General features: G+C 56.5%; 1 protein-coding gene across 2 annotated transcripts in view; it reads left to right on the top strand.

Annotated features, from left to right (window-relative positions):
- Positions 1–15,991, top strand: part of ELL (elongation factor for RNA polymerase II) — a 69,742-nt gene that overhangs the window by 51,337 nt on the left and 2,414 nt on the right. For both annotated transcript variants that reach the window (XM_035286400.3, XM_035286399.3), the window contains 6 exons: positions 2,419–2,543; positions 9,548–9,644; positions 10,206–10,704; positions 14,311–14,377; positions 14,588–14,759; positions 15,788–15,832. In XM_035286400.3, the coding sequence (XP_035142291.2) occupies positions 2,419–2,543; positions 9,548–9,644; positions 10,206–10,704; positions 14,311–14,377; positions 14,588–14,759; positions 15,788–15,832 (1,005 nt within the window). The remainder of the gene's footprint in view (positions 1–2,418; positions 2,544–9,547; positions 9,645–10,205; positions 10,705–14,310; positions 14,378–14,587; positions 14,760–15,787; positions 15,833–15,991) is intronic.

Below are 15,991 nucleotides of genomic sequence, written 5' to 3'. Positions count from 1 at the left end.
GGCAAGGGGCTTCATGTCTTGAACCCTCAGGCTTCCGTCTGTGACCTGCAGTGTGCCTAGCTGGGGTTGGGGGCTAGGCCAGCCAGAACGTGGTAATGGCATGTGGAGCCTGCTGTTGAGAAACACCCTGGGCATTGCAACGAACAAGTGTGATGGCCCTGGCTGCCTTCTACCACCCCTCACCCGTGGAGGCTCCTATGGCCCCACCCTGGCTTCCTAGGGTTCCTGGGGAGGAGAACAACTTGGACTGGCTTCAGAACATCAGCCAGGCTGTGCAGATGCAGCCTTGTGGTGAACTGGGGATGGGTCTCCTCGAATTGCTGCTGTGGTCAAGGAGGAGGCACCTTCCAGGGTGATAGAACTGGGATGTTGGGAACACAGGTGGTGCCTGCAGCAGAAGCACATGCTGTGATGTGCCGGGATAGCAGCTGGAGGGACATTCTTCTATGTTTACCGAGTTCCTCACAGGCATCCCACTCAGGTGTGCAGCTGGTGGGACCGTGCTCTACGTTCCCTGGGAGGATGTTGGGATATCAGCCTGGCCCTTGTCCACCTCCATCCTGCTCCTGAGCCAGGGCCAGCTTGGTGCCAGCAGGGGTGGCTGAAGGGAGCTTGATGCAGTTACCAGATGTGGGACCTGCACTGGCCTGGCCAGGAGACGCCTGTTCTAGGGCCTGGCTTCTCCAGGTGACTTTGATTCAGCATTTCCTGGGAGCAGGCCTGACCAGCATCTGCGGGCAGTGTCCCTTCCCATGCCACTGTGACTTCCCTTGGACAGCTTGTCTGCTTGCTTCTATATTCATTATGCAGCTGCTTCTCCCCAGCAATTATGGGGGTCAGCTGGATGCTGTGGCTAGCAGAGGGGGATGTGCCTCACCCAGACTGGTCATTTCCAGTCCTCACCAGGCCTGCAGACACACTGAGGAATGGCAGTGACAAAATTGTACCCCTCAAAGGTGCTTGGCCCTCCCTCTGGAAAAATCTACAGCAGAGATGGAAGGAGTCCGCCTCTAGGACTGGCTGGGCCCCAGGGAAACCCGCAGGCCTTTCCTACGAGGGCAGGGGTGTGGACAGATGGGTGATGCTGAGCAAAGGCTGTCAAGAGCCATACAAATATCCAGCCTTTGACTTACTAATCTGGCTTCTGGGAATCCCGCCAAAGGAAACTAGCCAACGTGAGAAAATGTGCACACAGTAATGTCTGTTTATGCTGCAGAGAAACTGGCAGCAGTTTGTAGGTGGAATATTACTCACCCATTAAAAATGCTCCCCATGAAGTATGCTGTGACACAGAGCTGTGTTGGATGCAGCAAACGGTGGCTGCCGCGTCTGCAGCAAGATGGAGACCAGAGCACCCCGCAGGCCAGCACACAGCACCCATTCAGGGCAGTGACCTGGAGCTTCCTCAGGTCCCTCTAAGGCAGATGGTCTGAATCCATCTTTGTCAGCAGTCTGGGAGACGAACTTAGCTTTTGTGAACCAGCGACAGCAAGGCACGCTGGTTATAAGGAAGGTGGGCTCAGGCCTGGCCCCGGAGGTACCCCTCACCCAGCATCCCCAGCCATGGTCAACTCTGCCCCAGGAGTTGTGATCGAAATGGAGTGGAGCTGGCTCACGCCTGTTTCCAGCACTTTGGGAAGCTGATTGGGAGTATCCTTGAGGCCAGGAGTTTGAGACCAGCCAGGCAAAATACTGAGACCCTCTATCTACAAAAAGTAAAATTAGCTGGGTGTGATAGTACATGCTTGTAGCCCAGCTACTTGGGAGAGGCGAGAAGATCGCTTGAGCCCAGGAGGTTTCGGCTACAGTGAGCCTTGATCACGCTACTGCACTCCAGTCTGGAAGAAACAGGAGCCGGGTTTGGTGGCTGGAATCCCAGCACACTGGGAGGCTAAGGTCAGAGGATCACTTGAGCCCAGGGGCTCAAGCCTGGAAAACATAGTGAGATCCCATCTTACAAAAAAATAAAATTAACTGAAGTATGGTGATGCACGCCTGTGGTCCCACTACTTTTGAGGTGAGGTGGGAGGATGGCTTTCGGTACAGGGTGTAGTGAGCCAGGATCTTGTATCAAGAAAAGAAAAAAGAGAAAACAGGGTAGGGGGCCAGGGGGCAGGTGATGGGGTCTCAGGACTGCAGGGAGTAGCCTTCCCTTTTTTGGAGCCAGCTGGCCCCAGCACCTGTAAGACAATTGAGTCTGGACCTAGCTCCATGACCCTCAGGGTCTCTTCTGTACGCTGAGGAGCTGGGGGTGGGAGGCGGCACAGGTCAGTAGTGGGGGGCCCTCTTTCCTCTCCTCTGTCTGGGTCTGTCTCCCACTGTCTCTGCACGCCCTCCCGCCCCTGCCATCTGATCTTTTTTCTCTAGTCTCCCACCACTCTCAGGCTTCCCACAAAGTGATGGCTGGCTGTCTTGCAGGTGGCCAACATGAGTGCTAAGGACGGCACGTGCACGTTGCGGGACTGCATGTACAAGGATGTGCAGAAGGACTGGCCCGGCTACTCAGAGGGGGACCAGCAGCTGCTGAAGCGGGTGCTTGTCCGGTAATGCCACCTCCCATCCCCCAGCATGTCCCCAGCCGCCTGAAGGCGGCCAGAGCTTACCCAGAGGATGCTGGGGTGGCCTTGTGTGGTCCTGAAAGTGGAAGGTCCTGGGAACAGGATGGGAGGGTCCAAGTAGGCCTCTCTGGCCATCCTCTCTACTGCCCTCGTGGTTGGGGGAAGGCCACCCCCACAGAGTGGGATGCAGGCATGAGTCACTGGCCCAAACCCCAGAATCTTTAGACAAAAGGCCTCAGTCTGCCAGAACCCTCCCTCCTCAGCTGTTCCCAGCTTCCCACCCCCCCCCCCCCCCCCCCCCCCGTGCTTCCCTCCACAACCTGGGCATGCCCACAGGGCCTTGGAAGTTCACTGACTTTTTGAGAAGAGCCTCTCGAGAACCTGAAGTAGAGAAATAAGGCAAACCAACACTCCCGGCAGGCGTCATTAAGCAGTGTTAATTAAATGCATCCTCTGGGGCTAATTGGAACCCAGGGTCAGGAGTGGCAGCAGCTCCGGAGAGCAGTGGTTAAGGAGGCAGACGGCTAATGGTTTCCTTCTCTACCGATGTGGGCTGCGGAGTGCAGGCTGTGAAGCAGGCCAATCTGCCAATTAGTCCACAAGTGATTTCTCAGGGGCTCGGAGGTATTTATGATTTGTGATTATTTTTTGGAAGTTCAGCTGTTTAAAGCAGTAATTGCCTCTGGAAAGCAGAGAGAAGTGGGGGTCCACTCCGTTCCCCTGAGGGGTAGTACCTGCCTGTCTGCCCTGGAAGTGGAGGTCAGGGGCCTGTGGGGCACTTCCCTGGCTGGTGGGAGGCTCCCTGAGGGCACAGTCTTGGCAGAAGACCCACCCCCATCCTCGTAGCTGTGTCATCTCCCTTGGCCCCCTCCCTGGGTTCCACAGACCCTTAGGGCACTGGAAGGAGAACTGCTTGGAGTTAGTGGAATGAGGAGAAGCCTGAGCTGCATCTCTGGGGGCTGCGGGGAGTTCCCCTGGGATGCAGGCTCCAGAGCTACCTCCAGGTCCCCTGATTCGAAGCTCATGTTCCATCTGCGGAGTGAGCTGCTGGGCTCATGCCAGCCCCTTGGCAGTTGGCTTTCACTCTGGGCCAGCAGCGGGAGCGGCATTGTCTTCCCAAGCTTCAACTGGTGTGTAGGGGTAGGGTTGGTGTCCTGGACCATAACCACATAGAAGGTGACCTGAAGCTCTCCTCTGCACAGCTGTTTCGTTTCTTATTTAGCACCCCGCCCCCAAGAAAGCCCCATTTATAGGAGTTTGGACACCAGGGCCTCAGGTATATCAAAGCAGGGTCTTGAGGTGTTTTACCACCAGGGCTCGCCTGGTGCAGGCCATGAGACAGATGAGGGGGATGGGGGCCCAAGTCACTGCGAGAGCCTCCCCAGCTGAGCTTGCACCATGTGTGGCTCGGGTGGTTTCTCTGCTCATGTTATCTTTGTTCTTCACATCCAACCCCAAGCTGTCCTTGGTGTCCAAATCACCTCTCATCACTATCCATGGGCCAGGGGTCCTACAGGTCCCCCTGGGAGTTCTGATTCCTCTGCCCAAGCCACACACTGCCTAGTGTCCTCACCTCCAGCCTGAGCCACTCCCCTCATGTGATCCTCATGCCGGAGTCTGCACCCTGCTTCCTGCTCCTTCCTGGTGCCGCAGGAGCCCAGCTCTGGAGCACCTCTCTGAGGGCAGGGCTCTGGGAAGACTGCTGGCCACGTCTTCATGCCCAGACGGTGGTCTTGCCGAGCCGGTGGTTGATCGTGTCTAGGCTTGCAGAGTCCAAGGTGCTTTTCCTCCATGCCGAAGGTCAGAGGCTTCCCACCCCAACCCTGGGATGGTACCACGGACCTCACAGGCTGAAAACTTGCCTCATCCATCCATCCGTCTTTCTGTCCCGCATGAGGCAGTGGAAAGGCCTGACTACCCTACTGCACGCCACCTCAGACTGCCCTTGGTGGGCTGCTGGAGTTCATCCTTCTCTTCCTGCTTTTCATCTCTTGCTCTTTATTATCCTTTTGGGAGAGTTCTCTGACATTTCTCATCCCGTCTCTATTATTATTTGTAGTTTCTTTTTTGAGACAGAGTGTTGCTCTGATGCCCAATCATTGAGACAGGGTTTCACCAGGTTGGCCAGGCTGATCTTGAGCTCCTGACCTCAAGTGATCTGCCTGCCTCAGCCTCTCAAAGCGCTGGGATTACAGGTGTGAGCCATCATGGGAGCCTATCATTTCTAGTTTCTGAGAGTCTTTCGTGTTGCTTTTTCTTTTTTTGAGACGTAGTCTCATTGTCTCACCCAGGCTGGAGGGCAATGGCATGATCTTGGCTCACTTCAACCTGTGCCTTCCAGGTTCATGTGATTCTCCTGCCTCAGCCTCCCGAGTAGCTGGGATTACAGGCGCCCGCCACCATGCCTGGCTAATTTGTGTGTTTTTAGTAGAGGGAATTTCACCATGTTGGCCAGATTGGTCTTGAACTCCTGACCTTGTGATCCAACTGCCTCGGTCCCCCAGAGTGCTGGCATTACAGACATGAGCTACCACGCCTGGCTGGGATGTCATTTTTTTTTTTTTTGAGATGGAGTTTTACTCTTGTTGCCCAGGCTGTAATGCAATGGTGAAATCTCGGCTCACTGCAACCTCCACCTCCCAGGTTCAGGTGATTCTCCTGCCTCAGCCTCCTGAGTAGCTAGGATTACAGGCATGTGCCACCACATTTGGCTAATTTTTGGTAATTTTAGTAGAGATAGGGTTTCACCATGTTGGCCAGACTGGTCTCAAACTCCTGACCTCAGGTGTTCCTGCCCTTGGTGGGCTGCTGGAGTTCATCCACCATGCCTGGCTCAGGATATTATTTTTAACCTACTCTAAGGATGCTTAAAAAAAAAAACAGTTCTGCCGGGTGCAGTGGCTCACACCTGTAATCCCAGCACTTTGGGAGGCCGAGGCAGGTGGATCACGAGGTCAAGAGATTGAGACCATCCTGGTCAACATGGTGAAACCCTGTCTCTACTAAAAATACAAAAAATTAGCTGGGCACGGTGGCACGTGCCTGTAGTCCTAGCTACTTAGGAGGCTGAGGCAGGAGAATTCCCTGAACCCAGGAGGCGGAGGTTGCGGTGAGCCAGGATCGCACCATTGCACTCCAGCCTGGGTAACAAGAGCAAAACTCTGTCTCAAAAAAAAAAAAAATAGAAGCACATTTGGCTGGGCGCGGTGGCTCACGCCTATAATCCCAGCACTTTGGGAGGCCAAGGCAGGCAGATCACGAGGTCAAGAGATCGAGACCATCCTGGTCAACAAGGTGAAACCCCGTCTCTACTAAAAATACAAAAATTAGCTGGGCATGGTGGTGCGTGCCTGTAGTCCCAGCTACTCGGGAGGCTGAGGCAGGAGAATTGTTTGAACCCAGAAGGTGGAGGTTGCGGTGAGCCGAGATTGTGCCATTGCACTGCAGTCTGGGTAACAACAGCGAAACTCCATCTCAAAAAAAAAAAAAGCTTTATTCAGATTCAGTTCATGTAACACAAGTCACTCATTTAAAGTGAGTAACTCTGTGGCATTTTGTACATTCATAGTGTTGTGCAGCCACCACCTCTGTCTAGTTCCAGAACATTCTCATTTCCCCAAAAGGAAACCCTATCCCCATCAGCAGTCGCTCTCCATTCCCTCCCACAACCCCAGCCCCTGGTAACCACTAATCTGCTTTCTGTCTCTATGGATTTGCCTGTGGTGGACATTTCAGATCAATGAAATCGTAACTATGTGGCTGACATGCAATCCGTGGAAACTTGTGGCCGTGAAGATTGTTGAATCAGGACCGGGTGCAGTGGCTCATGCCTGTAATCTCAGCACTTTGGGAGGCTTAGGTGGGAGGATCGTTTGAGCCCAGGAGTTCTAGACAAGCCTGGGCAACATAGTGAGACCCTCATCTCTACAAAAAAAAATTAGCCAGGGATGGTGGTGCGCTCTTGTGATCCCAGCTACTCTAGAGGCTGAGCTGGGAGGATCCCTTGAACACAGGACGTTCAGGCTGCAGTGAGCTGTGACTGTGCCACTGCACTCCAGCCTGGGCAATACAGCAAGACCTGTCTCAAAACAAGCCCAAACAAACAAAAAGATTTTGAGCCATATCAACCATTACGCATATCGTTTTTCACTCAGCATCATGTATTCAAGGGTCATTCTTGTAACAGGTCAGTGCTTCCTTTTCATGGCTGAATTATATCCCAGTGTGTGGATGGACCACATGTTGTCATCCATGCACCCACTGAGGGCCATTTGGGCGGTTTTCCCCCTTTGCCAACTGTGACTAGAGCTGCTGTGGACATGGGTGGACAAGGGTTTGTGTGGACGTGGGTTTCCCCTTCTCTTGAGGACTTCCCAGGCAGTGGCAGTCGAGGTCTAATGGTTATTTTGAACTCAACTGCAGCCACGTAGTCAGCTGGGTCGGGTAGACGAGAGAGGAAATTCTGCAGGCTTTGAAATATGCCCCCACTGCGCATCTGTGAAGGGTCAGCTGGGTCGGGTAGACGAGAGAGGAAATTCTGCAGGCTTTGAAATATGCCCCCACTGCGCATCTGTGAAGGGGCCGCAGGGGATCTGACATTAGTCAGGTCACCCCGTGCCTCAGCCTCCCAGCGTGCTGGAATTACAGGTGTGTACCACTGTGCCTGGCTTTGGAACCCTTTTCTGCTGCTGGTGCATCCTCTCACAGTCCCACCAACAGCGCACGTGGGTTCCAGTTTTTCTACGTCATCTCAACACTTGCTATTTTCTGTTTTTTGTTTTTTGAGATGGAATCTTGCTCTGTCACCCAGGCTAGAGTGCCATGGCATGATCTTGGCTCACTGTAGTCTCTGCCTTGCAGATTGAAGCGATTCTCCTGTCTCAGCCTCCCCAAGTAGCTGGTGTTACAACTGCCCGCCACCACACCTGGCTAATTTTTGTATTTTTTTTAGTAGAGACAGGATTTCGCCATGTTGGGCCAGGCTGGCCTTGGACTCCTGACCTCAGGTGGTTCACCCACCTTGGCCTCCCAAAGTTCTGGGATTACAGGCATGAGCCACCGCACCCAGCCTATTTTCTGTTTTTATTCAGCCATCCTTGCGGGTATGTGAAGCGGTGTCTCATTTGTTTTCTGTTTGGTGGGTTTGTTTGTTACTGCTCCTTGCAGGGCAGCGCCAGCTCATAGGCAGTGTGCCCAGAGTAGCCGGTGTCTTGTTCTGATTTGAATTTCCCTGAAGACACGTGGCATTGAGCATCTTTTCATGTGCTTATTGGCCACTTGTATAGCTGCTTTGAAGAAACATCTACTCAAATGTGTTGCTTTTCCAAGGATACTAAAACTGGTGTTTTTGTTAATTATTTTATTTTATTTATTTGAGATTCTGTCTTGAAGAAAAAAGATGCCACCCAGGCTGGAGTGCAGTGGCGCAATCTCGGCTCACTGCAGCCTCCGCCTCCCAGGTTCAAGTGACTCTCCTGCCAAGTAGCTGAGGTTTCAGGCGCCCACCACCATACCTAGCTAATTTTTTTTTGTACTTTTAGGAGAGACGAGGTTTCATCATGTTGGTCAGGCTGGTCTCGAATTCCTGACCTTGGGTGATCAGCCCGCCTCTGCCTCCCAAAGTGCTGGGATTATAGGCGTGGGCCACTGCGCCCAGCCTGTTGATTAATTTTTTAATGTTTTCATCTCCTTGTGGAGTCTCTCTTTTCAAATGTATTTTCCTGTTCTGTTTTAAGGTGTGACGTTTGTTGCCTGGAAGCTGCAGTGCAGCCCTTGGGGGCACTCCTACACAGCTTGGGGCCTCTGAATCCCCAATATGGCCTAGTCCTGGGCCCTGCTTCTTCTCCTGAGGCCACACATCTGGCCATCCTGTCATCCAGCTGTGGCCCAGGTAGCTTCACCCAGCTGCCTGGAGGAGTGGCCCAAGCCTCTTTGCTACCTGACAGCCCTAGGCTTACTGCCCTGCAGCCCCACCAGCAGTGACGAGGACCTGCAACAGGGCTGTGGGGGTTGGCCTGGCAGCAGCCTGTCATCCCCTGAGGTCACAGTGCCTCTTGCTCTGGGCCTTGGATTCTCTGGATCCTGCGACAGTCACCATTCATGCTTCTGCTACACTTTCCAGTGTCCTCGCTCCTCCTTTTGTCTCTGCTTTGCCTCTTCAGTGGACGCAAATGCCTGTCCTCTGTTTTCTGTCTTTAACTGGAAGCTCTGTTTATATTCACATGGCTCTCCTCTCAGGCCACCAGGGAGGCGACAGCTACAGTGGTCTGCAGCTGAGCCCATCAGTCAGGGAGATGGTCTCTGGATGTCACTGGCTGGCAGAATTGCCATAGCCCTGGGCTTCAGCCTCTCTGAGGGGCCTGGAGGGGCTCTAGGCTCCCTCGAGATGTGCAGCTGCTGGGAGAGGATGGCTGGGTCAGAGAGGATACCCTTAAGCTGCAGGGTTGCTGGTGGGGGCAGAGGGGTTCCCCTCGCCCAGATCACATGAGCTGGAGAAGGGGCATGCACTGGGGTGTTTCTTCCCTTCTCCGGCTGCATCACGTGGTCAGGCTGGTGGCCACTTGACCGTCCTCCACACCCTACTGTGACTGGGTTCCCAGGAAGTCTGTCTCATCCTAGGCCAGGCTCTCCGTTCTCTTCTGCATTTTGGACGGTTTCTGCAGTGAGCGTTCTTAGCAGGATGAACAGCTGTCTTTAAAAGCAGGGGCCAGCACCCCAGCATGTGTCTCTAGTCTCCCCGGTAACAGGCACCTACACAAAGTGCTGGCCCTCCTCTGGGCACAGGGGGACAGTGAGTGGGGAAGTGGGTGAAGCCGGGGGCAGGATGGGCTCATACCCAGGTTCCTGTGACCCCCTTGGCCCTGCTCTGGATTTGAGAGTAGGGGGGTTCCTTCCTTGAGGCATCTCCTCCGGGGCCCCGTGTAGATACACAGCTGGGGCTTCTAGGCCTCCTCAGTACCACCTGACCCAGCCCTGCCTCTCCTTCGCAGGAAGCTGTGCCAGCCACAGAGCACCGGCAGCCTCCTTGGAGATGCTGCTGCCTCTAGCCCCCCAGGCGAGCGTGGGCGCTCTGCCTCACCCCCGCAGGTAAATGGGGCGGGCCTGGGGTAACTGTCCTGAGCAGTGACTGTGCTGCATCAGTCACCCTTGTCACCTTCCTCACCAGCTCCTTGGAACATGAGCTGCTCCGAGCTGAGCTGCCTGTCTCCACCTAGGGATCAAGGGGGAAGCTGTCGGGTTGGGGTTGGGGGCAGATTCCTGCCAATATGGCCACAGCAACCCCAGTTTACAATGTGGAACCTGGGATGGGGGCGGCTCTCAGATGTGGGGTCTCTCGGGCCTCCTGTCCCTGCGTCACAGCTGTTGCTGGGGAAGCATGCTGAACATAGCAGTGCTTTAGACCAGTCCCCAGGGCTGACCTGCACAGGCTGGGCCCTGCCCTCCCCTGCATTGGCCCCAGCAGGCTTAAGGGCTCAGTTTGAGGGCACCCTGAGCAGCACCAAGGACCTGGCTTGGTGCCCTGGTGCCCCCGTGTGGCCGGCCTGGGCCTTGCAGGCAGCGCCGGATTTTCTGGCTGGGCCACAGGATTGTCTGTTGCTGCCCAGCCGCTCTGTGGTCCCCTCTAAAATGGTCTCTGCTCCTCCCCAGAAACGGCCACAGCCTCCTGATTTCATCGACCCCCTAGCCAACAAGAAACCCCGGATATCACACTTCACTCAGAGAGCTCAGCCAGCTGTCAACGGGAAGCTGGGTATGCCCAACGGCCGTGAGGCCCTGCTGCCCACCCCGGGCCCGCCAGCCAGCACAGACACCCTCAGCTCCAGCACCCACCTGCCCCCGCGACTGGAGCCCCCGAGGGCCCATGACCCCCTGGCTGATGTCAGCAATGACCTGGGCCACAGTGGCCGGGACTGTGAGCGCGGGGAGGCGGCTGCCCCAGCCCCCACTGCACGCCTTGGTCTGCCCCTGCTGACGGACTGTGCCCAGCCCAGCAGGCCCCATGGCAGTCCCTCACGCAGCAAGCCCAAGAAGAAGTCCAAGAAGCACAAAGACAAGGAGAGGGCGGCTGAGGACAGGCCCCGGGCCCAGCCCCCAGACTGTGCACCCGCTACACACACCACCCTCGGAGCCCCAGCAGATGCCCCAGGTAGGTGTCCTGGCAGGATGGCGCTGCCAGGACTCCCAGCACTGGCCCCACGTTCACCTCATTCTCATGGGTGTTGAGGGGGCTCAAGCTGTAGAGGCTAGGGGAGGGGGCTCTGTTGCCCAGGGCCCCAACAGACTGGCCCTGTGTGCCTGGCACCTGGCCCACTACATTCCCGCACTGGTCCTCTCCTCTGGAGTGCCCGGTGTCACATGCAGTCAATGTGCCAGGCCAGCACTGGAGGCCTGGGGCCCAGTGCCTGTTGGGGAGCTGAGGCCATAGAAGGGGCTAGCACATGCGGAGAGGAATGGGTCCAGGCCCCAACTCTGACTGCAGGGAAACCTCGGGAGCCAGGGCCATGCTGAGATCTGCTGGGGCTCAGGGAAGGCAGTGTGGGCCCAGGCGAACCAGCCCTATTCAGGGAGAGGCAGTGCAGGTGTGGAGGGGCAGATTCTGGTGGGAGAGGGAGAGGGAGAGGGATGACACTTGGACCTCCATAGGCCCCACACAGCTGCTGTGGAGTGTACGTTTCTGCTGTGGGGACAGGGCCTGGCAGGCTGGGGTCAGGGAGTCAGGAGACCTGGGCAGCGCACAGCCCAGGCACTGGCACCGAGCAGCAGTAGCACCCGCCCAGCACTGTGGCCAGGAGCCTGTGCAGCTGCTCATTTACAGGAACCAGCAGAAGCAGTGGCCAGGGTGCAGCGGCTGTTCCACCGCCACAGAGGGTGGGAGCTGCTGTGGTCACATGTGGCAGTGGCGGCCGGTTGCACACAGCCACTTTGCTCTCAGTGCCAGCTGGCCCAGGGGAGCCCAGGCAGTGTCAGCTGCCATGCTTTTGGGTTGTGTCTCCAGGAGGAGGCTGAGTCGGGGGCATTCCTGGGATGAGGATGGGAGCCCCTCTTTCATTACGGCTTTTCAGTACTGAGAGGGCCATGCCCCCGTCCCCTGCTGTGGCTAAAGAGCAGGTCCTTGCTGCTGCGGCTGAGTCTTACTGGGTAGGAAGGGGAACTTTCGGGATTGGGTCAGCCTTGCCTCGTGCTAGGCTTTCCAGCTCACGTGGGATTGCATGTGAGGGCCAACGGGGAGAGGGCGACCTCACTCCCTGGGCAGCCTCTCTGACCAGGGCCATGCTCAGGGCAGGATTCCTGATTCCCAGGACACATCCCACACCCTATAGCCAGACCTGGGCCAGGATCTGTCTCACATGGCAGAAGTGAGACCCTGTGCCCAGGTCTGGACTCCATAGACCACCCTGGGCTGTGTCCCTCTTTGGATGCCCAGTGCCGAGATGCCAAGACAGGCCTAGGGACTCAGGGTGGTTTTCTCTCCGGCCTGGCGCATATCGGCCCCTAGGCAGCTCATCCCCCGGCCCAGGGGCTGTCCTCTCTCCCATGGGTGAGAAAGTGCAAACCAGAGGTAGATGTCCCAAGCACCAAGGAAAGACAGTGGAGGCACCAGAAGCCAAGCCCGGTGCTGGTGGTCCATCCTACCCAGGGCCCTGAAGGTGCCACGTGTACAGGGCATATCCTAGCTGTCTCCAGCTCCTGCCCAAGACAAGCAAGTGGAGAGACACGGGCCATTAAGAGGACAGATGGGGAGAAGAGCTGCTGTGGGGGTGTTTCCCGGGGCCCAGAAGCAGGGACCAGCTCGGCCAATGCTTGAGTGGGAGCAAGGGGCCACTGAGATTTGCCAGGGGCTGGACTTTGAAGGTCCCACTAGCACCAGGTTGAGCTAACCCTGAGCCTTGATTTCCCCATCTGTCATCCTAGCAGGTGAAGATCGTGGGGGGTGTCAAAGGAGGTGATGTTGACCAGCCTGGCACATGGCAGTTACCTGTTGTAGAGTACCCAGGGAGGCCGCTGTGTGGCGGGAGTGTGGGCTTGGCCGTCGCTTCCTTCCAACCTGGACCAGGGTCAGACCCATGCAATACAGGCTGTAGCCCTGGGAAGGCCACAGCCTCTTAAAGACAAGCCAGGTTGGAGTGGTGGCGATACTGAAGGCAGCTCCTGGCCCAAAGTCTGGAGTGTTACGACCTTTGTCGGGAGTGAGCTCTGTCCATTTTTGGGAATTTGGCAGCAGAGATGCTGCCCAGGTGTTAGAATGAGAGAAAGGACTCAGCAAACCTGAGATGGCAGACTCCTGCTCTCAGCGTAGTGCAGAGAGCCCCTGAAAATTCGCAGTAGGGCCAGGCACAGTGGGCTCTGCCTGTAATCCCAGCACTTTGGGAGGCCAAAGTTAAGAGGATCACTTAAGTCCAGACGTTCAAGGCCAACCTGGCAATATAGGTGAGCCTCCTCATCTCTACTAAAAAGTAAAAAAAAATCGCCAGGTCCATGGTGGTTCACGCCTGTAATCCCAATGCTTTGAAAAGCCAGTTCAGAGGGTTGCTTGAGGTAAGGCGTTTGAGACCAGCCTGGGCAACATAGTGAGAACCCATCTCCACAGAAAAAATGTTTAATTAGCTAGGGATGGTGGTATATGCCTATAGTCCCACCTACTTGGGAGGCTGAGGCAGGAAGATCACTTGAGCCCAGGAGTTCAAGGTTGTAGTGAGCCACGATCATCCCATTGCAACTCCAGTCTGGGTAGCAGAGCAAGATGCTGTTTGTAAAAAAGAAAACAGTATTCTGAGGATCCTTCTGAAAGTCATAAAATCATTTCTCTGTCGGAAAGAAGGCCACCTGCAGGACAGCCTCGGAAACACACCCTAAATTCTAGTTGTGGTCTGAGGCGATGAGGCGACGACCATGTTCCCAGGCAGCGGGCACCTCAGTCCTCCTATCCCTCCTCCTCGATTTCCAGACCCTCAAGGGTGTTATCTGATGTGGCTGAGGCACCCCACCACAGGGCTGAGGAGCAGGACAGCTGCCTGAGGCCCCATCTAGCCATCAGCTGTACAGCTTTGGACAGGCTCCTGAAGGGCTGAGCATCTTCGTGGACGCATCACTCAAGGATGGCTGATTGGGGTGGCCCACAGGCTCCTCTGGCCGGCCCTGTCCTGGAGCTGCCTTGTGGAGCCTGCAGTTCAGCGTCCAGTGGGAAGGATGGGATGATCTGGGTGGGGCGCACACCAAGGGCCTGGAACTTTGTCAGCAACAGAGGTGCAAGCCCTGCTGGCTGGGTCTTTGTCCTGCCTGGTCAGAGGCCGGGATGCCCCAGGGACTTGGGTCAGGCCAGGGGTCATTTGTTTTCAGCTTAGTGACCTTTGACATGCGGTCAGTGGAGGCAGCAAAGGCCTGGCCTCGGGGAAGCTCTGACCGGTTGTGCAGGCTTTGGCCTTGCAGTTCCCTGACATGTCCGCTGTTTGACAAGAATGTGCCTGCCATGCTGATGCCTGGGCCGTCTGTGCCCTGCAGGGCGTTGCCCTGGACACACAGGTGCACGCCGAGCTCTCGCCACCTGGAGGGCATGCCCAGGTCCAGCAGCCCACAGTTGCCAGATGCCAGGTGCTCAGCCCTTGCACCCGGCACATGTTCACCCCATCTGCCATCTCTCCATGTCCCTCTAGCAGCAAAGCATGCATTTTTCACACATGTCCCCATCCTGGCATGCTTCCTGCAGACTGGTGCCACAGGCGCAGACTCAGAAGGTGCTCATTTGCCCTCGTAGGTTTGAACGGAACCTGCAGCGTTTCCAGTGTTCCCACGTCCACGTCGGAGACGCCCGACTACTTGCTGTGAGTGTTTGTCTGGGACCTGTAGACCAGGCCTCCCTTTTCTGGGTTCAGACCCCTCCCTCAGACTGCAGGTTAGCAGAGGCAAACCCACTGCAGGTCTGAGTATGTGAATTCCCAACATGGCAGCCTCTTCTGGGCCAGGACGGCCGCCGCCTGTGTGGGGCTGGGTTCTTCCAGCGTCCATTCAGTGGCCCCTCTCTCCTGTCTCAGGAAATACGCAGCCATCTCTTCTTCGGAGCAGCGCCAGAGCTACAAGAATGACTTCAATGCGGAGTACAGCGAGTACCGCGACCTGCACGCCCGCATCGAGCGCATCACGCGGCGGTTCACACAACTCGACGCCCAGCTCCGGCAGCTCACCCAGGGCTCCGAGGAGTACGAGGTAGAGCCCTCCTGCTGCCTACTATGCCGCAGCTCTAGCGGGGGCCAGGGCTCACAGACGTATACCACCACCAGCCTCCTGGCCTGCTTGGTGGCCCCAGAGTCTATCTCTTCCCCAGGCAACTCCTCCCCCTGGTGCTGCAAGCCCCCCATGCGGCAACCCCATGGTTCTGGCCCGGCCCTGGGGCCTTGTCATGGGAGTCCTCGAAGGCAGTCCAACTTGTCAGCCTCCTTTGTGGTGGGATAGCTGTGACCCACCTCCTTGGGTTCAGGGTGAGCCGGGGTACATGGATCCCCACACATTTGAGCACCTAGGGTCCTCTCACAGTCCAGGACACAGGGCTCTTGGTACCTGTGCCACACCCTCATGAGACCCCATAGCTGAGCCCTATCCAGCACCCTGGGGTCCATCTGTGCTGCCACAACCACTGCAGTGGGGAGGTGGCAGGTCCCTGTGGTCCTGGGGACTAGGAGTCCTATGGTCCCCTGGCTTGGGCTCACAGCTCCTCCAGCTGCCCTGTGTGGATAGAGTCTCCATCCTCAGCCACAGCCTTGGATGCAGCCTCCCCACCTGCCACCTTTCAAAACTGGTGACTTGGTTGCAGGGCTGGGTCCCGATTCATCAGATGCTGGGGCCTCTCTCCCTGGCCAAGGCCCCTTTCGGTTCCAAAAAAGATGATTCATGATGGGGTTCTAGGGGCATCTCTGCCTCCCTTTCCCTCCTGCTTTGCCGCACCACCCTCCCCAACACACACACACACACACACACTTCCTTGTCCTCCCAGGCCCCCCACAACAGCGGTGCCCCACCTGCTCTTGCCCTCAAGAGGCCCCGAAGCCTTTCCCTCATGCCCCACCCACTCCGGAGCTCCTGCTCCTGCGGGCCCCTGGGGCGTTACTTGGCCTTGTACGTGAGGCTGCCCCACTGTTCCAGCCCCCACCCTTCTCAGAGCATCTGGGGCCACTCAATTTGGGTTTCCTGCAGGTGGGGGCATACTTTGTTTTTTCAAAATTTTGTTTTTCTTCTAGACTACTCGAGGGCAGATTTTGCAGGAATATCGAAAAATCAAAAAGGTGTGTGTCTCTTGTGTTGGGATGGGCTCCAACTGACCGTGGGATCGGGAGGGAGGAGAGTAGGCCTGGAACAGCCTCCCCGCCCTGACGCACTCAGGAGTAGCTGAGCCTGTCCTGTGAGCTGCAGAGGCTCCCCTGGTGTGGCCCCCAGACCCTTTC

This window comes from Callithrix jacchus, chromosome 22 (assembly GCF_049354715.1).
Source record: "Callithrix jacchus isolate 240 chromosome 22, calJac240_pri, whole genome shotgun sequence".
NCBI lineage: Eukaryota > Metazoa > Chordata > Mammalia > Primates > Cebidae > Callithrix > Callithrix jacchus.
Note: the sequence above shows the minus strand (reverse complement) of the source record. Positions and strands in the feature narration are given on the sequence as shown.